We start from the raw sequence: 25,670 nt of genomic DNA, 5'->3' as shown, positions 1-25,670 counted from the left end.
GATTTCCATGTTATTATCAAACTACTCAAACAAAATAAAAGTTAGACAATTATATGCTAGACACACTCATGAATATCCTATAAGAGTACTACTCTCATTGCAAGCTCCAGTCTTGATTGCCATCATACTAGAGCATACAGGACTTTCATATTATTACCAGAATACTGAAACCCAACGAAACACAGAAAGAAATATCCTAGACACTCATGACTAACATGTTAGGCTAACAATTTTCATTTCAAGCTCAGGTCTTGATTGCCTTCAAGAACATAAATACAGGGTGTTCTATTTCGAGTCTTCAACTTAGACAACAGCTCAGGAAGTACAACTTTGAAGCCTATCAACTATAGTTATTCTTGAAAAACCCAATTCATACTAATCCAATACCACCAAGCAGAAAGTCATGCTACTATGACTAAATGCAAAACAAGATTGTTAAGAAATGGGAAGAAAATAGTAGAACTGAAATAGATGAACAGAACAAAACAGTGAGAAGGATACGCAAGATCTTGACTTTCATCCTCTTCTCCTGCAATTCAGAGCAGTGAACGTTAATGGGTATCAGTCAATGACACTAAGCTCTGTTTCGTTCCGTGGATTTTCGACATTGGCAATCTTCCATTGCTGAATTCACAGTCAATTGGGTGGCAATGTATGTAAAATTTGCACCAAAATGAGGAATTTCAAATGCAGCTCATCGCCAAAACCAAGCTACTTACCTGAAGACACAAAAAGGTTGGGTCTTTTCCCAGTATTGTGATTCCCTTCACCTCTGAAAACCCTAATTGTAAACTTAAGATTATACCACCTCACTCTGGCAACTGCAATTGTGAGTTTGGAACAGGGGATGTTTGCTGCTCTAGTTGTGAAGGTTTAGCGGGTTACCGGGTTTTGGGTGGGTTTGAAACATGAGTCCAACCCGATTTGATATAATGCTAGTATGTTATAAGCCTACAAGCAACTTTCGTCATTTGATATAATGCTAGTGTGTATTTCGCAATCATAGTCAAACAAAAACCAACCGAAACATTAACGGATAAACTATGATGTAGAAGATCTTTGCCCGTTTATCTGCTCCCCAATGCAATGAGTATTATTAGGGTTTAGGAATACAAATCTTTGACATTGAGTATTGATCGTTATGACATCGCTCAACAAAATATATATAGAACATGTAACGGAAAACTAACGAAATCATATGAGTTAAGAAATATTTGAATCCCTAAAAACTTACCTTATAAGTGATATTCAAAAGATAGGAACATAACTCCCCTCTAATGATTGAATGAGATATAGAAAATCAATGTTTTATTGTATGAACAAATGAAAATCAACAGATAACTTTCCATATAAAACCAATATCAATAGTCAGCTTGAAATGCATGTATGTCTACAACTTGTCAACCTTCTCTTTTGCTAAGAATCCCAGCCCCAGATTTTGCATTAACTCGCTTTCATTACCATTCATATGAAATCCTCATTTCTCACACACAATTATTAGGACAACAAATCTGGATTCATTACTATTAGACCCCTCCTTTATTTCATGCTCAAACACATTGTAATAGGTTGGCATGTATATGCTCAATTCTCAGACAGAATCAAAATGGATTTGGTCTCTCATTCATGCATCACAATTGGCCGACATTAAATTTTGCATCCAATTGAAAAACATCAGAAAATCCATAGCATTTCAAGCAGCATTAATTAGGTAGCCCCATGTCTGCTTTAAATAGAGCAGAGTCTCTTCAGGGCAAGAGCAAACCAGAAAGGCCATTTCTTCATTCCCTTCTTCCCAGTTTGCAACATTTTCATCTTTTCTTTCTAGCCATGACTAGAAAGAAGGTGAAACTTGCCTACATTACTAATGATAGTGCTCGAAAAGCAACATATAAGAAAAGGAAGAAGGGTCTTATGAAAAAGGTGAGCGAACTCACCACCCTTTGTGACATTGATGCTTGTGCTATTATCTACAGCCCCTATGACTCCCAGCCTGAAATTTGGCCTTCTCCCTTAGGAGTCCAACGTGTGCTTGCGCAGTTCAAGACCATGCCTGAAATGGAGCAAAGCAAGAAGATGGTGAATCAAGAGAGTTTCTTGAGGCAAAGAATCAACAAGGCTCAGGAACAACTCAAGAAGCAAAAGAAAGACAACCGAGAAAAGGAGATGGCTCGTGTGATGTTCCAAAGCCTAACTGGAAAGCCTCTCCAGGGCTTGACACTGTCAGACCTAACTGATCTTGGCTGGGTCATTGACCAGCACTTGAAGGAGTTACATCTCAGGATGAAGAACATTAAGGAGGAGGTTGTGAAGAGCCAGAACCAAGTACTGCAAGGAGCACAGGGGGTGTCATCTGCTGTAGCAGATCATAGAATGGTGGCGATGAAGAGTAATAGAGAGGACAGTGGCAGCAACATGGCAATGAAGAGTGGTGAAGAGGGCAGCAGCATGCAGCATGCAGCCCTTGACAGGCAAGCTTTTGATCACATGCATAACATGGAGGCAATGCAGCTCCAAATGATGCATATGGCAGCTCAGAAGCAGCAAAATCACTGGTTCATGGATATGATGAATGCGCCGCAACAACCACCACTGCCACATCCAGATAATCATGAGCATATGGGGTTTACCGGTGAGGATATGATGCTTCCCTTCGCGGATCAGAACCACAGTACTATGTGGTCGAATCCTCCTCCTGCTGGCAGCTTTAATTTTCCTTGAAAATTTTAGTTATGGTGTCTCTAAGTTCTGCAATATCTTTCTAAGTGTTCTTCTTCTAGTTTTCGTGCATGTCTTTCTCTGAACCACAGGTTGTGTGTTTTTCTTTCTTCAACTTAATTTATGCACTACATTGTTATTGTTATCTTTATGTACTTCATGATAATGTTTGAATAATATGTGCTTATTTCTTTTTCTTTGAATAAATGTTTGCTTACTCTTTCGATATTAGTACACCTACTTTGCAAAACTGCTGAGAATATGTGAAAAATCAACAACCAAGAAACAAGTTATGTCTGGATAGACTGAAAAAGTCAACTAATCAAATTTGATGTTTATCCACAATTAAATCAATACTGTATCCTTGATTGTGTACTTTGCGTTAGTATGCGCTCTTGAACATTGTTAAGGGTACTTAACTGAAACAGTTAGTACTCCTAGTTAAGGGGTGCCTTAAAATCCAACATATTCTATTTCAAAGGATGAATAACTTTTTGCTGTTATAGCATTTGAAGGCAACAGTATGGTCAAATTACCAGGGGATTTTGTGGAATTCATAGATTCACGCATATAGCTAGCTATGACGATTTGAATATGTTACTAATATTAGATCGATACAATATTTTGCTTGATATAGTCCACCCTAATGACAAGGCATATGATTTGATTGATTATCCTAATCATGTGGAAACTACCTACCATGCACCTGGTTACTGTAGAAAATAGGGTCAATTCAGTAATATTTTTAAAAACGATTGTAAAAAAAAAAAAAAATTTAAGAGTGCTTCTATTATGACCTCCACATTTGTTATATGGACCTCTTTAGTTTTTTTAAAAAATTATTTTCCATTTTGTCCCTATAGAAAACTGAAAGAGAACGACAAAAAAAAAAAAATATTATAATCCAATGTTATCTTACATCTTCGCATCCCACTCTTTCTGATTTTGTATTTCTTCTCTCTTTCTCGTTGTCTCTGTTGTTTCACTTGTACACATTCTTCATCTTGTTTGGATGTGAAATAGCTTGGTGACTACTCTAGTAGAATTGGGTGATTGGATTTTGCAGTACTATCTTGTACATATCGAAGAGATCTTTTGAAATCAATATAGCGTTTGCTAAAGATGACTATGGATATTATATTCTTTGATTGAATTTAATACTTATCCAAATTGGAATAAAAATGAGGGCTTTCAATTTCTATATTGGTTCTGTCAAATTTCAACATTGGTTTGAAGATTAATGATTCATCTAAAATAACCCCATATTCACAATGATTAGATTCAAATACGAATTTGAATCATCATTGTTCTAAGGAACTGCAAACCAATGTTTAGTTTCCATAACCAAAGTCGGCACCGGAGTCGCAGTCTCCAACTCACTGTAAATTTTACCCTTGTGTTTGTACCCACATTTGCATGTCCACTCAGACATAGCTAATGTGCATAGTTGGATTGATTTCTAATTACAATGAGCCGCTCAAAAGGTAATTGGGGGCCGATAGATAGAAATATTGGCCAATGAATAATTGGACAATTCATTTTGGTCCAAGACAAATCACATAAAAACTAAGGCCAATGGGAAGTTTCGAAAGTTAGGCCATTGGTTATCGGCCGGCCCGTAGTCGTCAATTTAAAAAGAGACTTATTGTCTAAAATATCATCGGCCGATTGTTCAAATCCCTCTAGTCAGTTTCCAACTCGAACTTAACTTAGAAAGATAATAGCCGATGTAGTTAGTAGTTCAATCAAATTGAAGTTCGTTAGCCGATGAAGAGAGTTCAATCCAAGGTAGTCTACTTCAAGATTAATTGCAGCCGTTGATGAACACATCAGAGCCGATCCAGATAGAGTCCAGCGTCAAGTCAGCCGACGATAAGTATTGAAGCCAAAGCAAGATAGAGTCACTGAGCCAGAAGGAGGCCGAATTCCACTCAACTTCAAAGAGCCAAGAGATAAGTTCAAGTCACAAGAGCAGCCAATATAAATAAAGTATCGACAAAAGACATAACACACAACTCCAGAAACTCAAGCCATCAAGCTTTTCTTATTTTCGTGTTACCTTTTGCTTAGGTAGAAGTTCCGTCTGTTTCCCTAGTTTATTTGCTCTGCTAGTTACAATTTCAATTGCTTTAATTTCCTTGTAGCCTAGTATCGATTTTGAATTGTTCTCTTTGTTTTCTTTCAAACAGTAGTTAATAATTTTCAGCCATTCCATATTTCAGTTTCGTTGTTATTATCTTTTATTTGCTCCTTATTGTCTTTATGCTTTATTTGTTTGACCATGTTATTTACTGTTCGTAGTCGCATAGTAGCTATCAATCTTGAAGATTTCATTCGTTACGAGTTCACCTTTACAGTTACTTGTTATTATTTGGATCCAATTGATTTAAGCCCTGTGACCAGACAATTCATATTCACTCACACTCTCACAACCACACCCAATTCACCCGACCTTCAGCCATCAAGTCCTTGATCCAAAGGCAGCGAACTATCGGCCGAGAATCAGTTCCTTCCTCGGCCAACAATTGCTTGATAAGTCAGAACTACATCTACTACAACTACAATTGCACACTTGGCCTTCTGGCCGTGTGCTGGCACGCCCCGCAATCTACTCACCAAGAAGGACATTTGTTCCTTGATCTCTCGGCTTTCTAGCCGAGGTGATTTTTAGAGGCAACATCTTTTGGCACGCCCAGTGGGACTCAAGATTACTATTTTCTTAGTAAGGTTGAATGCAAGGGAAGGAGGTTAGTCAACAAAAACAAGACAACCCGTACAGTGTAAACAGGGGAAAGAAGTGTCTTCGGTGTGGAGAGTCTGGACATAATTCAACTTTTTGTCCATCACGGCCGAAGCTCGATCTTACTCCAATCAGAATGTCACTTGAGTCAAGTGGGAATAGGACTTCAGATTCTTCATCGGCAGAGCAATCAGCCGATGAACGTAGAGCTCAAGAAGCAGCAAAGACTGCAGCAGCCGAATTAGCCGCAAGGCAGGAGGCTACACAAGCAGCGGCAGCCGATGCCGTTGCAAGGGAAGAAGACATGAGACGAGCGGCCGCTGAAGCAGCTTTGGCCAGACAATCTACTGACAGTTCGTCTAGAGGCTCACCACTTAATGCTTTTCAGGGTGCCTCAAATAGCGCGACCACTCCTGGCGCTATGATATATGCAACACGAGACGGAAGAGTCAGAGATACCGTTGAAGCTGATTATTTCGAACCGGCCGGAGTGTCAGCCGAATATATGTATAAAGCATTGAATGAGGTTTTTAAGTTGCAGACGAATGAACTCGCTGCCCGAGGAGAAATCAACAATAGAACGTTGGTAGATCAGTTAGCTACTGTTTTGGGAGAGAATACTAACCGATCAATCGGAGGATTGCAAACGTCTCTTGAGCAACTAAACCAAACAATGGCGGCTATGGTGAATAGTCAGAACACTTTGCAAACCTTGTTGATACAAAATCAACAAGGCCAACTCAACCAAGCACTTCAACCTCCATGGCAGCAAGCTCATGCTTATATTCCACAGCCACAGGCTCAGTTTCCTATTGGTGGGCAGCCGTTTCAAGCTCAACCTCAGTTTGGCATGGCTAACAATTATGTGCAACAGCCGCTGAATAACAACAACGGTTTAGGAGGACAAAATCCACCTAGGAATGGGTTGACAGTCGAAGAAATTAGGAGAATCTGTGAAGAAACTGTAGGGCCGGCTCCTAGGAGAACGGCCAGGCCGAGATACACTAAACCATATCCGGAAAGGGTTGAAAACAGAGATTATCCGAGGGGATTCAAATTTCCTGACTTTCCTCTCTTCAGTGGAGATGATTACCAATCAACTATAGCACATATTTCTCGGTTCACAGCACGGTGTGCCGAACACTCAAGAGATGATGACTTGAAACTGAAGTGGTTTGAAAACTCATTGACTGGCCCTGCACATGCGTGGTTCGTTAACTTGGCACCAAATTCTATTCAAAACTGGGCCGACATGGAAAGAGCTTTCCATGAGCAATTCTATCGAGCTGAACCAGAAGTCACAATTGCCGATTTGGCAAAGATGTATCAGGAAGCACATGAATCAGCCCAAGATTTCTTAGACAGATTTAAGGCCGCAAGAAACAAGTGCAGAGTTAATTTGGGGGAGCTAGAGTTTGTCCGGATAGCTCAACAAGGTCTAAATTACGAGTTGCGCAAGAAATATGAAGGAGTTGATATTAGGGACATCTTTGAATTAACCACTAGCGTGGCTAGATACGAGGCAATCATCAGAGAAGAAACACAAGCTAGATCAGCCTCAAAGGGAACTTATTATAAGAATCCTATTGTTCATGCTATGGAGGCCAATCTTGAAGGATTGAGGGTCGAGGAAGAAGATTCGGCCGATATCAATGCTGCCGAATTGTTTATAAACAAGCCAGTGGTTTGTAAAGCTCTTGCAAAGCCAACAAACCCAATCAAGGATAAACCTCAGCCGATAACCTACCATACCAAAGATGGCACACCTTTAAGATTGACACCTACCCGCACTTACACTTTTGATATCACAAAGGCTGACTTAATTTTTGATCAACTTCTTGCTGAGAAAGTAATTAAATTGCCAAACGGCCATGTTATACCTAAGGCCGATGAAATTAGAAATAAGTCTTACTGTAAATTTCACAATTCATGGAAGCATTCTACTAACAATTGTGTGGTTTACCGTGATGCTTTGCAGGATCTCATCGAAAAAGGAAAGTTGAAGTTTCCAGAGACGAGCAAACCAGCTCAGCTTGTCGATACCGACCCTTTTCCAGTCAACATGGTGTACGTCAACTTCCCAAGAGGTCACAGGAGGAATTGGCCTAATATGAACTTGTCTGATCCTAGGGCCCGTAGGAGGTATATGTTTCGTGATCAGAGGAGGGAGCCAGTTTATGATAGTCAGGATGAGGATGCATACGATATGACAATGCCACCGGCTTTGAAGGCCTCAACATCATCTACTCCAAAAGCACCGCCGGCCAGTGCTGTGATTCTGTGCAGTCGTTGCAACTGTGAGGTAACCCTTAATAACCTTCTGTAAATCAAGAACCAAGAGTTAGCTACTGATCAACAGGTGAAGCCTGAGTTAAAAGCTCCAACTAATGGTGAAGAAAGAAAGAAAGGAGACACAGGAGGGAAACATGCTGGCAATAAATTGGGGACTCCCACGGCCAATTTGGCCGATAATGAAGTACTTAAGCTCTTTGGCCCTCACAGTCCCAAGGGATGTTATCAGGGACAACAAACTTCCCAAAGTGTATTCAAGAGGATAAAGGAATCTGAAAACGCCGAGAGCGGACGACTTTCGGTGATGAGGAGATTGACCTTTGAGGATGATGATCTTGAGGGAAATTTTGCGGACGGTTTCACTGGCCGACGGCGATCAGGTTTTGATCAAGATGACCGATTTTATGACCAAGATTACTTTGCTAGAAATAGAGGCCGTAGACCTTATAGGACATATCGGCCACCAGTTACTCATGACAATAGGTGGTATGGCCGAGCGGCCAGAGATCAGCCATTTTCCCCTTTGACAAAAACTTAAAAGAGACGCATGCAAAGGGAAGTGGCGGCCGCAAGGCAGCAAGGGTCAGAAGGGCAGGAAGTCAAACGCTCAACTGAAGCAGATAACAGAAAAGCCCCTATAATAAGAGAGGACTTTCATAAGGATTCAGGAGAACCTATGGAACTTGAGACCATCGGCGACCATTTTGAAAATGTCCTTAGCTTCCCAAAGCTACCCCATCTGCGGTTTACTGAAGGAGGGGTTAAGGTCTTCAAACATCTCAACCCTCCATTTAAGTTGGCTGAATTAGAAACAATGAGAAAGTTCCACCAGAAACATTCAGCCCTTGCAATCTATGGGCTCCCAAGGAGTCAAGATTATATTCTTAATACAATAATAGCAAATTCTGATGCAGATCATGCTCTGATTCGGCAGGGTTTCCATAGCCGATTCATTACTCTTGGTTTGAAAGCCTTGTATCAAGCACACCGCAAAGGAATCCAAAAGAAGGATATCGTCGCTCAAATTCCAGTCTCAGAAGCCGACTTTCATTTCCTTAGATGTTTTCATAGAAGTCACTCGGCTGAGGAAACCTATGGCATAACGCCAGAAGAGGTCCAGCTTGCAAGGGAGCTTGACGATTATTTAGAAAAGAAAGACTTCGCAACTGAAGAGCAAGCGAAGGCCGAGGCCAAAGCTAAGGATATCGAACAACAGAAGGAAATTCAGAAGGCGGCTAAGGATAAAACGCCAAATGGGAAAATCCCCACCATAAGAGTACTAAGAGGACAAGACCCGCCATTCACAAATCAAGATTTGGGAATGATGAAGAAATATCATAGGATGTATTCAGCATTGGCCACTTATGGCCTAACTGAGGAGGAAAGCGCGATGATGAAAATGTTGGAAACGGATCTGTCTTCTGAGTCTTACCTCATCACTGAGGATTCTAGCATCGGCTTAAAGATCAGTTATCAGGCAATGATGGAGAACTGTAAGCTGGAAGCCAACACTGACAATTTGCCTATTTCTGATTCTGACCTCGCTTACCTTCGTACTTACCATAAACAACATCCGGCTGCTGAGATATATGGATTCACGTCCGCCGAGAGCAAATTATTGGACAATTTGTCCAAATACCTACGGGCTCGTGCAATTGAATGGCAAGCTGAGACAGAAAAGGCATCCACCAAGCTGACAACTAGGGCCATTGAAGAATTAAAGAAAGAGCAAGCCAGTCTCAATCAGCATTTGAAGGATAAGGAAATGGTAGAAGGTGCTGCCACGAACAATGGCAAGCAAGACGATTTTGGAGACGAAGGTGATGAGGAAGTCGATTATGAGGAAATGGTAGAAGGTGCTGCCACGAACAATGGCAAGCAAGACGATTTTGGAGACGAAGGTGATGAGGAAGTCGATTATGGGGAAGAGGAGGAACAAGGTGACTATGAAAATGAAACTGGAATCGACTACGACATAGGAGATGACACAGCTTTTGACATAGAAAACTTATCCCCATTTTACAAGGACGAGGCCTTTGGAAAAGGAGAAGGTAATACAATGGACATCAACATGGTTTATGTCCTACCTTCAGAACTCAAAGCTCAACCAGATCAGTCAAATGAACTGATCGGCGACTTTGTTGCCGATCAACAACCTCGATTTGAGATTGATGAAGTCGATGCCCAGTTGAAGGATGAAGACGGCCGTGTGGTACTCACAAAACCAACGGCCAAAATGGCTCAACATTTGAAGTCGTTATACATTACGGCTTACATAGAGAGATATCCAATAACGAAAGTTTTGGTGGACAATGGTGCAGCAGTTAATGTGTTACCTACAGCCGTCATGAAGAAATTACGAAGAACTGAATCTGATTTGCTCCCTTCAGACATTACAGTGAGCAACTTCTCTGGAGGTAAGAGTAGGCCAAGAGGTATCCTCCCACTCGATGTCACCGTGGGGGAAAAGACAAACATGACGGCTTTCTTCGTGGTCGATTCATCTGCTCATTACAATGCATTGCTTAGCCGCGATTGGATTCACCAGAACTTGTGTATACCTTCTTCCCTGCATCAAGTTTTGATCTTCTGGCATGGAGACAAAATTGAGGTCATTCCAGCAGACAATAACCCATTTCAGGCATCCACCAATGTAGTGGAAGCAAGGTTTTACGAGGATGATATTGGTTATTTCACTTTCAGTGGACGAGATAGAAAGGGCCGACCTACTCAAGTTACGGCCCAGAAAATTGTCAACCTAGGGAGTGAGGATGTTTTGCAAGATGCAGAGCGTCCAACCCTGGTTTACCTCTTCAAGGACAATATCAATGTCTAGAGACCCAAGGTCTCTAGAAAGAAAGGCCGCAGTCCGATCTATTTTAGGACGTTTGCTGGCCTATTGGGCCGACAGGACTACCAGGTCTAACTCGGCCATCAGCTTGATGGAATATATTACAGAACAACAGGAAGAAGAACTGCAGTTGGAAGATATCGGCCCAGCCCTGGCCAAATTAGAAGGTACTGAAGCTGAAACTCAAGATCCCGTAGACCAAAACGGATCAAAGGTATTATCCCATAATGTGGGAAGCTCGAGCTACTGAGTACTGGTGTGACCAAAGGTCGGCCACCAGCTTATAGTGTATATATGTTTTGGCCATCTTGATTTTGGCCGATGCAATTAAGCCAAAAAGAATTTTATTTTTATCAGTTTGTTTGCTTGACCATTATGCTTTATTTGTACTTACTGATACAAGATATTATCTATACATGACACAACAATGTTTATGATACTTTACCGGCAAGCAAATACTTAATTAGTTTTTCATCGGCCCATAAGTTTCAGTTGTTTACAAAAAAATTGGCCAATGGCCGACAAAGAGCCACATACATCAATCATCATTACTCGGCTAATAAAGCTTTCAGAGCTCCCAAGGTTCAACCAGTGTCCTGAGGGTCATTCTCAAGTTGCAAATGCGCGTTTGGTAATACTTTTTTGTTTGCCTTCATAATTGTCTTCTCTAGTCCATTTCGCAGCCATCGCTTGGCCGACCCAATCTTACAAGTTATAGAGCATCATTGGTTAGCACATCATGTTTCTCAGTGTACATCAAGTTTCTCGTTATTCGGCGCTATTCGCCGAAAACCAAGAAACTTGGGGGGGGCAAAGGCATATTACATGCATATGAGCCAAGATATTGTCGTTCAAAAAAAAAAAAAAAAAGGATCAAAGAGAGAAACGGGTAGTTGGCTGCCAACTTTTCATTTTGTGTTGGCTGCCAACTTTCATTTTTGAGTTGGCTGTCACTTTCTTTTTGTGTTGGCTGCCAACTTTTCATTTTGTGTTGGCTGCCAACTTTCATTTTGTGTTGGCTGCCAACTTTCATTTTTGAGTTGGCTGTCACTTTCTTTTTGTGTTGGCTGCCAACTTTTCATTTTGTGTTGGCTGCCAACTTTCATTTTGTGTTGGCTGCCAACTTTCATTTTTGAGTTGGCTGTCACTTTCTTTTTGTGTTGGCTGCCAACTTTCATTTTGTGTTGGCTGCCAACTTTTCATTTTGTGTTGGCTGCTAACTTTCTTTTTGTGTTGGCTCCCTTTCTTTTAAGTTGGCTGACTTGAATTTCCTCATGCATGTTGGCCAACTTAAAAATGTGAACTCCCTTGTTGGCTTACTCTTCCTCACTTGGGCTCATTGGCCAACCTAAGGTTTTTCATGTGTTGGCTTACTCCTCCTTACTTTGGCCAACTTGAAAATTATTGGCCAACTTGAACTTTTTCATGTGTTGGCTTACTCAAAATAGATTGCTTGTTGGCTTACACTTCCTCACTTTGGCCAACTTGAAAATTGATTCCCTTGATGGCTTACTCTCTTTTGTTGGCTAACTTGGATTTTCTTACTCATTGGCCAACCTGAGATTTTTCATGTGTTGGCTTACTCCTCCTTACTTTGGCCAACTTGAAAATTGTTGGCCAAGTTGAACTTTTTCATTTGTTGGCTTACCTAAAATAGTTTTGTTGGCTTCCTTGAAATTTTTCATGTGTTGGCTCCCACTAGCCACTCAATTCCTGGCCAACTTAAGGTTTTTCATGTGTTGGCCAACATGAGCTACAAATTGGCTTTCCAGTGATATGTTTTGTTTGTTGGCTGATATTTAGCATTTTTCACTTGTTGGCTTCCATGAGCCACTCTCTCTTGTTGGCCAACTCCAATTCTATCAATCGACTAAACTCGAGTAAGTTATTTGTTGGCCTTCATTAGCCGATTTGCCTCTTCATTCTTCTGTTGGCCGATTTGATTAATGTTTATTGGCTTACATGCATCCATTGAGTTGTTGGCCACCATGAGGCATATTCACTTGTTGTCCTACTCAAACTTGTTTATTGGCTTACTCACAAACCGCTCACTTCGAATATCATTTTGTTCAGTTACTTGCTTAGGCCAATTTAGTCGATTTTCCGAAATATCATTCGACCAAGAAAATACATTCTAGCCATCAGGGAGGTCATGTGGGACATATTTACATGAGTTTTCGGAAGTCGATTAGGGGGCCAAGTTGACTCAAATTTCTCAACCACTCGGCGACATTCACCGATGCTTAAGAAACTTGGGGGGGCAATGTTTGTACCCATATTTGCATGTCCACTCAGACATAGCTAATGTGCATAGTTAGATTGATTTCTAATTACAATGAGCCGCTCAAAAGGTAATTGGGGGCCGATAGATAGAAATATTGGCCAATGAATAATTGGACAATTCATTTTGGTCCAAGACAAGTCACATAAAAACTAAGGCCAATGGGAAGTTTCGAAAGTTAGGCCATTGGTTATCGGCCGGCCCGTAGTCGTCAATTTAAAAAGAGACTTATTGTCTAAAATATCATCGGCCGATTGTTCAAATCCCTCTAGTCAGTTTCCAACTCGAACTCAACTTAGAAAGATAATAGCCGATGTAGTTAGTAGTTCAATCAAATTGAAGTTCGTTAGCCGATGAAGAGAGTTCAATCCAAGGTAGTCTACTTCAAGATTAATTGCAGCCGTTGATGAACACATCAGAGCCGATCCAGATAGAGTCCAGCGTCAAGTCAGCCGACGATAAGTATTGAAGCCAAAGCAAGATAGAGTCACTGAGCCAGAAGGAGGCCGAATTCCACTCAACTTCAAAGAGCCAAGAGATAAGTTCAAGTCACAAGAGCAGCCAATATAAATAAAGTATCGACAAAAGACATAACACACAACTCCAGAAACTCAAGCCATCAAGCTTTTCTTATTTTCGTGTTACCTTTTGCTTAGGTAGAAGTTCCGTCTGTTTCCCTAGTTTATTTGCTCTGCTAGTTACAATTTCAATTGCTTTAATTTCCTTGTAGCCTAGTATCGATTTTGAATTGTTCTCTTTGTTTTCTTTCAAACAGTAGTTAATAATTTTCAGCCATTCCATATTTCAGTTTCGTTGTTATTATCTTTTATTTGCTCCTTATTGTCTTTATGCTTTATTTGTTTGACCATGTTATTTACTGTTCGTAGTCGCATAGTAGCTATCAATCTTGAAGATTTCATTCGTTACGAGTTCACCTTTACAGTTACTTGTTATTATTTGGATCCAATTGATTTAAGCCCTGTGACCAGACAATTCATATTCACTCACACTCTCACAACCACACCCAATTCACCCGACCTTCAGCCATCAAGTCCTTGATCCAAAGGCAGCGAACTATCGGCCGAGAATCAGTTCCTTCCTCGGCCAACAATTGCTTGATAAGTCAGAACTACATCTACTACAACTACAATTGCACACTTGGCCTTCTGGCCGTGTGCTGGCACGCCCCGCAATCTACTCACCAAGAAGGACATTTGTTCCTTGATCTCTCGGCTTTCTAGCCGAGGTGATTTTTAGAGGCAACACCTTGCTGGCTTTGCTTGTACATCATATCCACTTTACAAATGCCATGAAGAAAATTACGTGATCTACGAGTAGGAGAGAAAAAGGAGAGAGAGAGGAATGAATTGAGCAGAAAATAGAAAACGGTTGTGGAACTTGTGGTGTAAATTTTTATTTCTATTTTTTCATATTTTCTAGAAGGACAAAATGGAAAATAAATATTTACAAACATTTGAGGAGGTCCATATATGAAATGTGGAGGTATGAATAGAACCACCCAATTTTTAGAGATAAAAGCAAAAATGAGATTACATTTTTTTAATTTGAATATGTGTTCAATAGTTTAGTGCAAAAATATATTTTCATATATCATCTATTATTGCTAATAAGGTATATATTCTTCATAAAGTATCAAACCATCTCATTTCCATTTCACATTTATTATTCAATGGTGTAAAAATTAAGTGTATGCTACATATATAGTACCCTAATAATGAGCCATGCACACATCATTCGATGTATTATAAATTCATTGTCGAGATTTCCTTTCTAATATTGCTTTTGGGCAAAATAATGTAATTCCCTCATTCATCTAGTGTTATTATTGTTCATATATTGTCGAGTATTTTTTTTTTTTTTTGAAATAGGGCTGGTGCGGCTGCCCTCAAGCCTTGATTAATGAAATTGCATAATACAAAGGGGGGACGTGGAGCCTGAACCCCAGAAATACAATGAGCATAAAGAGAACATCCTGTAAAGAATTTGGAGATGAATATGTTTCCAATATTGTAATTGAATCAGAGTAGGTTACAAGTTTATATACAACTCTATGCTAATCTCTCCTACGTGAAAGTAGGGATAACTATAGTAAAGTATCAGAAACTAACTAAACATATCTTTACAGCTATTCAATCATATCCTAGAGTATCAGCTCTGATTCCTTTCCTTAATACTCCCCCTCAAGTTGATGTGTATGTTAAGAACACCCAACTTGCCTAATAGAGCTGTAAGCTGCTTCAAACCAAGAGGCTTCATGAACAAATCTGTTGTCTGATCATTAGTCCGAACATGAATGGTCTTCACAAGCCCTCTTTGAACCTTCTCACGCACAACATGATAATCAATGTCAATGTGCTTTGTCCTCTCGTGAAAAACAGGGTTTGACGTGATGTGGATTGCTGCCTTATTGTTGCAAAAGAGCTTAACTGCTTCTCTGTGATCAACATGTAAATCACGCAACAATGCCAATATCCAGGTGATCTCACAACAAGTAGTAGCCATCGCTCTATACTCTGCCTCTGCACTCGATCTAGAGACTGTTCATTGCTTCTTACTCTTCCAAGAAATCGGTGCCTTTCCTAGAAACAGACAGTATCCAGTTGTAGAGCATCTAGTGTCTCTACATCTTGCCCAATCAGCATCACAGTATGCTGTAAGCTCTATGCGTCCATGAGAAGGTAGTAAAATTCCCTGACCTGGTGTGTGCTTAACATACCTCAAAACTCTATAAGCAGCTTCAAGGTGTGGTTGTCGAGGCTTGTCCATGTATTGACTCAAAATGTGTACTGCATAAACCAAGTCAGGCCTTGTAATCATTAGGTAAATAAGCCTACCAATGAGTCTTCGATACTGAGAGGCATCTTGTAACAAAACTCCATCATCTTTAGTTAAGACCAAGTTCTGATCAATAGGATATTTGGATGGCTTGGCACCCAAGAATCCGGCATCTTCAAGCACCTCCAGTGCATATTTGCGCTGTGAAAGTACTATACCTTGCCGTGAATGTGCCACTTCAATCCCAAGGAAATAATGCAGTGCTCCCATGTCCTTGAGCTTGAAACGTGCTGCTAAAAACTGCTTTGTAGCTGCTATGTCTTGTAGATTATTCCCTGCAACAATTACATCATCTACATATACAAGTAGCACTGTGATCTTGTCTTGAAACTTTCGAATAAACATAGAATAATCTGACCAAGATTGAGTGAAACCACCGGCTTGTAATGCACTGGAGAGTTTCAAAAACCACTGCCTCGAAGCTTGCTTGAGGCCATACAACGATTTATGGAGCTTACAAACACGCTGAGTCTCCCCTTACCTCCAAAACTAGGAGGTAGCTTCATGTACACATCTTCAGTGAGGTCGCCATTCAAAAAAGCGTTGTTAACATCAAGTTGGTGAAGGTGCCACCCTTTCAATGCTGCAAGGCTTAACAAAACACGCACAGTAGTGAGTTTTGCTACAGGTGCAAATGCCTCACCGTAATCAACTCCGGCAACTTGACTATATCCCTTTTCCACCAAGCGAGCTTTGTAACACTCGACAGTTCCATCTGGTTTATATTTCACCTTATAAACCCACTTGCAGCCAATAGGTTGTTTGTGGGGAGGTAAAGGAACAATGCTCCATGTCTTGTTGTTCTGCAAAGCTTGGATTTCTTCATTCATGGCGACACGCCACTTAGGATCAAGAATGACTTGAGAGAAGGACTTAGGTTCTCGTGTGAGAAAGAGATTGACAGTGAATACTCTATGTTTGGGAGATAGTCTGTCATATGAAAGAACCTCAGAGATAGGGTATGGCGTACCTGACACTGCAAGGCTCGTGGAAGATGGAGACGCAGAGCGTGAAGGCAGGGCCGTCTTAACGTGGAAGTCTTGCAATGCGGCAGGAGGCTTTGTTGCACGTGTGGAGCGTCGTAGCAAAGATTGGGAAGTAGAGGCTGGAATAGGAATGGTATCTGGAGAATGAATGTCTGGATTTGGTGGTGGTGTAGTTGAGGAGGGCAATATCTCGACAGCTGATGAGTCGGAATTAGGAGATGTGGTAGAATCCGAGAGATTTGGTGACGGAGTAGAAGATATGGGAGAGTCAGAGAGATTTGGTGCACTCACAGGATCATCTTCGATATGGGAAGATAGAGTTGGGATAGAAAATAACGTGTTTTGTGGTGGTGTGGAGTTAGAACTCAAACAAACCCTATTTTGAAAAGGAAATTCAGTTTCAAAGAATACGACGTCTCTAGAGACCAAAATCTTTTCATCATGTAAACGATATACCTTGTAGCCCTTTTGTCCATTTGGATAGCCTAAGAACACACACTCCGAAGAACGAGGATCCAACTTTGTAGGGCGTAAGGGATGAGTTGAAACAAAACATTTACATCCAAAAACTTGTAAATGGGAGTAGTTTGGAACTTTGTTGAAGAGCATTTCAAAAGGTGTTTTGTTTTGCAAAAAAGGTGTTGGTGTTCTGTTGATCAAATATGCAGCGGAAAGTATTGCATCACCCCAAAAAGGTTTTGTCAAGTGAGATTGAAACAAGAGTGCACGAGCCATATTTAGCAAATGTCTATGCTTGCGCTCAGCTACGCCATTCTGTTGAGGCGTATTGATGCAGCTAGTTTGATGCAAGATACCTTTTGAAGAATAAAATTGAGAACACTTGAACTCAGGGCCATTGTCACTATGGACTGTCTTAACCCTACAATCAAATTGATTTTCAACAAGTATGATGAACTGCATGATAAGGTTTCGTGCTTCGGACTTATTGAGATAAATCCAAGTGAAACGAGAAAAATCATCTACGATAGTAAGAAAATATTGTGCTCCTGAAATGGATGGAACATGGTAACCTCCCCATATTTCAACATGGATCAATTCAAAACAACGATTACTCAAAGAAGTACTAAAGGAAAATGGCTTTCGAGTTTGTTTGGCCAAATGACAAATAGAACAATGGCTTGTGTCACATGACTTATTGTGCAAGAAAGGAAAAAATGGAGACACTTTGCTTGATGGGTGCCCTAGCCTCCAATGGCATAAATCATCGGTTTTGCTTCGCACCGCATTGCATGTTCCTTCCTTAGGCATGTTGAGGTAGTATAGTCCCTCACTCTCAGCTCCCGTCCCAATCATCCTCCCCGAACGCAGGTCCTGAATGAAACAAACATGCTTAAGAAATATGGTAATGTAAAAAGAATCCAAAGCAAGTTTGCTGATCGAAATGAGGTTCAGGTAGAATGTGGGAACACATAGAACATTATGAAGGATGAAATCAGATGAAAAAGTCACTGTCCCAATGTGAGACACTGGAAGTCTCTTTCCATCTGGTAATCTCACAGTCCTATTGTGCACAGGATAACAAGAAGAAAGAAAGGTTGCACTGCATACAATGTGGTCGCTAGCCCCGCTATCCAAAATCCATACTACATCCTTTTTTTCACAATAAAGTGCACAAATTTTACCTGGAATTTCTTCAAGGTTTGGTACGTTACCCACAAAGTTGGTCGTGGATGGTTTGTTGGTATGCAGCATCTCTAGCAATTGATTTCCATCTTTCACCTTGTTCCCTGCTGCTTGTATACGGTTCAGCAACCCCATCATCTGATCGCACTCTGTTTTGGAGAGTGGAAAGTTCACTGCATACTCTTGTCCTTCACCCATGGTACCAACATGGTTGGCCTTTGAAGAGCTTGATCCTTCTCCCATTATTCTCTTCCTTCTTCTGCAATAGTTGTAGGTGTGACCATTGTCGTCACAGTAGGTGCACTTGAGATGTGCCCTACAATTCCTTGTGTAATGATTTGTCATATTACACTTCTCACAATACTTATTCTCTCCTCCCATGAACTGTGAATCACGATAAAAGGATTGAGCACCCTTCTCTTGTTTCTCAAACTTCTCTGGCCTCTTGACCGCAAAAGCAGAAGCTTCTGTCATCGATCTACTCTTGCCTGCAGTTGCTTCCACTTGTTTCTCTTGACGAAGCACCATGGCATATGCCTTGTTCAGTGTTGGTAGTGGATCAAGACTGATGATATTGCTCCTGATTTGTGCGAATCCTTCATTCAGTCCCATCAAAAACTTCATTGTCTTCTGAGCTTCGATGAAAGACTTGACTTCTGGAGCGGCGTCACAGCTACAAGGAGGGAAAGAACAAAGAGAGTCCTTCTCATCCCATAATGCCTTCAGTTTGGTGAAGAATGAAGTCACCAATGTACCTCCTTGCTCACAACAATGTATAGCGCTCTTAACTTGAAATAACGCAACTGTGTTTACCTGTGAAAACCTCTCCTTCAACTCCAGCCGCATGCTTCGTGCATCTTTACAGTGTAGCACACTGTTGGAGATGTCTTTCGACATGGCTCCCAGTAGCCACGTTTTTACTAAAGTATTGCATCTCTCCCACTGCAATTGCTCGGAAGGATTATGAGTTGGTTTCGTCAGAGTCCCATCGATGAAGCCCTTCTTATTCTTGATTGTTAGTGCCATAAGCATCGATTGTTCCCATGTAGTATAGTTGTCTTCCACCAAGGCCTGCGCAACAAGCATGGCGCCTGGCTGGTATGAGTGGTGGAGAAATAGCGGATGGTTGGAATTCTCCCATGGTGCAGCATTCTTGGAGGTCTGTTGATCGAGAGGCTTTTGAATGACAGCCTTCTCTTCGTCTCTGGCCATGAGGTAAAGGTTGTAAGTGTGTTTGTTGGGTTGATAGGGTTTCTAGGTCCTCAGAAGCGTTGATGCTCTGATACCATAAAGAATTTGGAGATGAATATGTTTCCAATATTGTAATTGAATCAGAGTAGGTTACAAGTTCATATACAACTCTATGCTAATCTCTCCTACGTGAAAGTAGGGATAACTATAGTAAAGTATCAGAAACTAACTAAACATATCTTTACAGCTATTCAATCATATCCTAGAGTATCAGCTCTAATTCCTTTCCTTAATATCCTGAAATAATACCAAGACTCTCCACAAAATCTATGTATTCTAACAAGCACCAATTAGCAAAGAGTGCACAAACAGCTACTCTATTTGCTTTGACATAGCGGTGACATACTGGAAAGATAACTCTATCACGAAGAAGCATAATTACAAAAAGCACAGCTTTCCCACTATGTTGCCGCACAGAAATAAATCCGGCGACACTCAATTCCATCCTGCCACTAGGAGGTTGCGTCCATTCGTGTATTATTAGGAGCTTCATATTGTTTGTAAATATGTCTCGCATATCCCAGTTATTTATAGAAGCTACCTACGAGTCTGATTGCCAGGTTGAAGAAGGGAAATGAGTTATGAAGCAATGAATAACTGAAGCTCAATGCATTACCTCGTGTTAAAATTTTTAGTCCCTGATTTTTTCATACAATTTCTTTTTGTTTGAATTTTTATTTTTTTGATTCGTTCATTGTTTTGATGCTAATTTCTTTATTCTTTATTTGATTTAGGCTGTGTTGCAGGCATTTAGGAAATACTTCTCTTGTCCTCCTTCTCCTCCAAGGCCTCCTTCTGCTCCTAGGCCAATAATATGAGGTGTCCTTGGCCTGGCATTTAGATTTGTGTGTGTTTTAGAAATTAAATAACAATGTGGACTTTGTGATAAAATTATATAGTATAGGGTTGTAAAGGGATTTCATAAATCTAGCTAGGGTTGTATTAAACAATCGCAAACATATTCGAGAGAATCTCTAGTGTTCCTCTATTCTCTTCGTTCTCTCTCTCTCATATGTTCTATCAAACATCAATTACATTATTAATAAGGATGCAGCAAAAACTATGACTGCCGGTTAGATATATTACTATAAGATGTGGGAGAAAACTTAAATGGTGCCGTTCTTAATATTATTGGGGAGAGAACTTAAATGACGTTGTTCTTACATGTGCCCTTAATAGTGGGAAGAAACAAAGACTTGTGCAAAGAGAGAAGGGACACGATGGTTTACCTACTTATAGAGAAAGGAGTCTGAAATAAAGAAGAAGATCAAAGGCTCCTCACTGCTCTTGCTTCATATGGTCCTATTATGTGGAATACTTTTCGTGATATATTCAACTCTTCTTCACCAGATGGGAAGATCGACCACTTAATTCACCAATGTTAGGTAAGATTGCATCAAATACTGGATGGAAACCTCTCTCAAGTGGCTGTCAACAACCACTTGCTTTTATTGACCCAAAAGAATAATTACTGTAATGGGGAAAATTGAAAATATCGGGTGATGGATTAATAAATCTGGATAATTATATATGCAGAGGTTACTCTTTCCCTATCATATCTCATATATGGCCCCAAAAGCCTCAAACAATCAAATATCTATTCCTGTAAGTTGCTTAAGTCCAAGAATTTCAACATTCATGCAGATACAACAGATTAATAAGCGATATATTGTAGTAAGCATGCGATATTTTCAAATTCATAACTTTTGAGCAATTCGTAGAATCTCTTGCACATCTGCACCAATGTTTTAAAAGGCTGAGGCGTTTTCAGGAGAGCCTTAGTAAGATGTTCGCTTTGAGGCATAAGATGTAACACTTACATTAATTGAATTATATTTATGTAATTATTAGTTATATATGTAGAACATTAAGAGTAACAAAAAAAATTATTAATGCTAGAGAGTGAGTGCCGTGCACGAGTGAGTTCTGCATTTGTTTCCTTCCTCGTCCGGCGGCACGTCCTTGAGACGTCGTCGTCGGACGGGTACGTCTGTCAGACTGTGGGACTTGGTGAGACCTCTAGACTTGGACGGAGACGTGGTTGAAACGGGTTGTGGCTGGCATGTTGTAATCCAGATCCGAAATGATTTGGTTACTAGGAGGTTGTGGTGGTTGGCTGGGTTGACCGGCAGTGCAGGTGCTTACGGGGAGTACGAGCCCGAGTTCAGAGAAAGGGCGGCATGGGGATCTGAGGGGGATGAGGCGGGTTGGCCAATTGGACTTCCAGGTTATCTTCTGGGTCCGATTGGGTGGTCTGATGTGAGGAAGGAGGCGTCTAATGGTTGCTCCGGTAATGGGTTTACGGTGCCATCGGAAAGCTGCTTTCATGGTGCACAGGCGGAGGTATGGGCGGCTGGGGCTGGAGGGAATTCCAGATTCGATCTGGATCGGGTCGGCCTTCTGGGAGGTTTACATGTGTACGCTGGGGTGACTGATCGGTGGTGGCAACAAGGGGCAACGGCGGTGGCGGTGCCGCTGCGTGGTTGGTGGTGAGCGTCTGCTATGTTCCTGCAGCACCTAGAGGATGGGCTGAGGGTATTTGGGCTGTTGCTGTTTAGACCATGTTCTTGGGCTAGGGCTATGGGTCAATCAGGGCTGTTTATTTCCTTGTCAGTTCTCACTTTGTTAGTATTAAGTTGTTCTTTGTTTTCAATAAGTCCCTACCAATTTTAGGTAGGAGTACGTGGGTTTGGTTCAGGTTTGTGCACTCTATGTGCCTTGTCTGCTCTAGGTAGACGGCAAGTTCATTGTATTGGCAAATGGTCGCAACCTCCTAGTGGCAGTAATGTGTCTGCTGTAGGAAGGCAGCGAGTTCCTTACTTTGTCAAATGGTCGCAGCCTCCTAGTGGCAGGATGAAAATAAGTGTCGCCGGATTTATATTCCAGTGGCAACATAGTGAGAAAGCTGTGATATTGGTAATGATGCTTCTTCGTAATAGAGTTATCTTTCCGGTATGTCACCACAATTGTAAAGCGAATGGAGTAGCCAGTAGAGCACTCTTCGCTAGTCGGTGCTTGTTAGAATACATTGTTTTAGTTGAGACTCTTGTTATTATCTCAGGAAGTTCTCTTGATGCGTATTGTAATCTGGGGTATAGGCACTATGTCCCCCCCCCCCCCCCCCCCCATGTATTCTGCAGTTTCATTAATCAAGACTTGAGGGCAGCCGAACCGGCTCTTATTTCAAAAAAAAAAAAAAATATTAATTGTCATTCATTTATAATAAGTAAAGTACATACTAGAAGTCTAGAACCATAGGATTCAACAAAATTGCTAAACATAAAATAAAAAATCAAAGACTTAAAGTTGAAAGACCAAAGAACAAGAACAATTATTGAAATATACTTCATGCTTGGAAATCATTATCCTCATCAACTAGAAGATCACCATCACTATCATCACCATCATTCTTGAATAGGGAATTTGTATCATCGTATGGATTAGTTCTGTTATCATCATCCACAATGTCGTCTAGAAGCATTGATCTCTTTGGAGCCTTTCTTTTACCTATAAAAAAATGTGATGGACAATAAAGATAGAGTTGAGAAATTATTTGATAATAAAGTTACACAATTAATTGAACATAGACTTTTCTTTAAAACTTATTTGAAGTTGTTGCTTAACTGGATTTGTTTTTGTATAAAACAATAGGCTCATCAAGAGAAGGAGTAAGCTTACCGGGAGGACTAGGCTTACGAGGAGGATAAGGCTCACGAGGAGTAGGCTCTCTATCAATTAGGGTACTTTAATATTTATTAATTGGCATATTACTTACCGCCTCATCGTTTATAAAAAATAAAGGGACGGGCGGTGGGCTCCCAGAGTGTGGTAGACCCTTCACCTTCGGGTTTGAGGGTGAGACTTGCTCCCTAAATCGTCTACTTCCGAGGAGCTTATATCGCCTCATCCCTTATTTTAATTAGGATTAAATATTTGTTACTCCTCAAACTTTTCCCTGAAAAACAGTTTAGTCCCTCATCTTTCAAATTAAACTGGATAGTCCTTATTCTTTCTAATTCTCACACAACAGGTCCAAAACAGGTCTAAATGACTATTCTACCCCTAAGATCCTTTTTTTATTTTTTCCTCTCTTTTTCTAATTTTTCTCTCTTTTTTTATTTTCTTTTTCTGCTTTTCTCTCTCTCCCTCTCCACAGATCGATCTTGTCCTCCTCACTATTCTCTATAATTTCCCATCTCGGAGTGGAAGGAGAGATCGCCGATGCAGCGGGACTGGTGGTCATCCCAGATCATGACCTTGTTGGGGGAGTAGAGGGGGTCGGGGCGGCCGCCGATGATGGTGAGGATGTTGCAGCGGAAGAGCATCTGGACCAATCCGACGACGCCGCGTGGGCCAAAGTCGAGGCGGAAGATCTCGCGGAAGGGGTCGCAGTTGTAAATGCGGAAGCCGAGGTCGGTGTCGGCGGCGAAGCAGCTGTGGTCCTGGTTGAAGGAGAGGTTGAGGAGCTAGGCCGGGGGAAGAGTCGGAGTCGGAGTCGGGTTTTGGGCCGGGGAGGGACAGTAGGAGTCGTCGGGGGCGCAGTCGGAGGCCATTAAATCGGGGACCGGGAATTAAATGGGAGAGAAAGGGGAGGAGGCAATGGGTGATGAAGGAGAGGCAGGGGTGCACTTGAGCCAGAGGCGGCGGAGCAAGTGTGGGCCGCAAGTAGAGGACACGAGGCTTATTGGTGGAGGATAAGGAGGAGGAGAGGTGGCTGAGCTTAGTCGGGACAACGACGGAGGTGGAGATGGAATTTTGGCGGCGGAGCTTCCATGAGGGGTGGAGGGGGCCCACTAAGCGTTGCAGAGTGGTAGTGAGTGCGGTGGATCGAGTGGATAAACTCGAGGTCGGATACGAGCTTGGAGAGAGAGAGAACCAGAAAAAAAAGATTTAAAACAAAAAGAGAAAAATTAGAAAAAGAGAGAGAAGAAAATAAAAAAAGGATATTGGGGGTAGAATAGTCATTTTAGACCTGTTTTGGACCTGTTGTGTGAGAATTATAAAGAATAAGGACTATCCAGTTTAATTTGAAAAGCGAGGGACTAAACTGTTTTTCAGGGAAAAGTTTGAGGAGTAACAAGTATTTAATCATTTTAATTATTAAAAAAAATCTTCCACTTTGTCCTCAAACCAGTGAGGATCAGCGGGAAGAACCTGATCCTCTATCTTTGTTATCCATTCATCATCCAATTCAATTTCTTCCACTATAATAGGAACGATCATTGTGGCGTTCCTTTTCAAAGTCCTATTTCTTAGAGCAATATTATATTTCACATAGATTAAAGCATCAACCTCTTGTGCTCACGTCTATCCTCTTTTTGGTATCAATCTACGATCAACATTCAACATACAAATGCAACAATTAATTCAATAAGCTATCAACTATTAACTATTAACAATTCAACTTAAAGTTATAGAAAACTTACCATTTCAAAAGTGCTCCAATTCCCTCCACACCCAAATGCATTACAAGTAAGGGAAAAGACCCGAGTAGCAAAGTTCATCAAATCCGGTGTTTGTGTCCCATATTTTTCCCACCGAAACACTAAAAACATAAAATGAATACAGCTTAATAAATCAAAATCATATAGACATTTGGTAATTGCATTTAAAAGTACTAGAAGTTAAGCAAAATATTAACTAATCGGGTGATTGAATTTTTCTAGTAGATTCGGCCATCTCACTTCTGAACTTACCAAGCTTTCGCTCATACACGTTCAATTGTATCTCAACTTTGACACGTGCCTCGCCAACTAGCATTATATCCATCCACTCTTCCAAACCCTTTTTCACATGCTCGATGTTTTTAAACTTTTCTTCACATCGGTTTGTTTGAGTGGCTGCTTTGATAGTTTTCTGTTAACAAACTATTATGTAGTTGTTGTGGAGAGTTTAGATGACACCTTACCCTTTCCAAATGTTTTCACTACTAGAATTTTGTTCATAGACATCGGCCCAGAACCGATGTTAAACTAATTTTCGACCGATGTCTTAGTGGGTGTAGAGAAAGATATAGACATCAGTATAAGCGCGTTTTTAACCGATGTCCCA

The 25,670-nt window shown here is 40.9% G+C and overlaps 1 protein-coding gene across 1 annotated transcript; it reads left to right on the top strand.

The window, feature by feature from the left end:
- Positions 1-987: 987 nt before the first annotated feature.
- Positions 988-2,925, top strand: LOC133717844 (agamous-like MADS-box protein AGL80). Its single transcript, XM_062144591.1, has one exon. It carries the CDS (start codon positions 1,720-1,722, stop codon positions 2,719-2,721), a length of 1,002 nt encoding a protein of 333 aa, XP_062000575.1. The 5' UTR covers positions 988-1,719; the 3' UTR covers positions 2,722-2,925.
- Positions 2,926-25,670: the final 22,745 nt, after the last annotated feature.

Source organism: Rosa rugosa, chromosome 6 (genome assembly GCF_958449725.1).
Source record: "Rosa rugosa chromosome 6, drRosRugo1.1, whole genome shotgun sequence".
Taxonomy (NCBI): Eukaryota; Viridiplantae; Streptophyta; class Magnoliopsida; order Rosales; family Rosaceae; genus Rosa; species Rosa rugosa.
This window is presented reverse-complemented; position numbering and strand designations above follow the sequence as displayed.

What these genes read in the sequence shown, in the direction of transcription:
- LOC133717844 (XM_062144591.1), top strand. Translation starts at nt 1,720, where the DNA reads ATGTCTGCTTTAAATAGAGCAGAGTCTCTTCAGGGCAAGAGCAAACCA.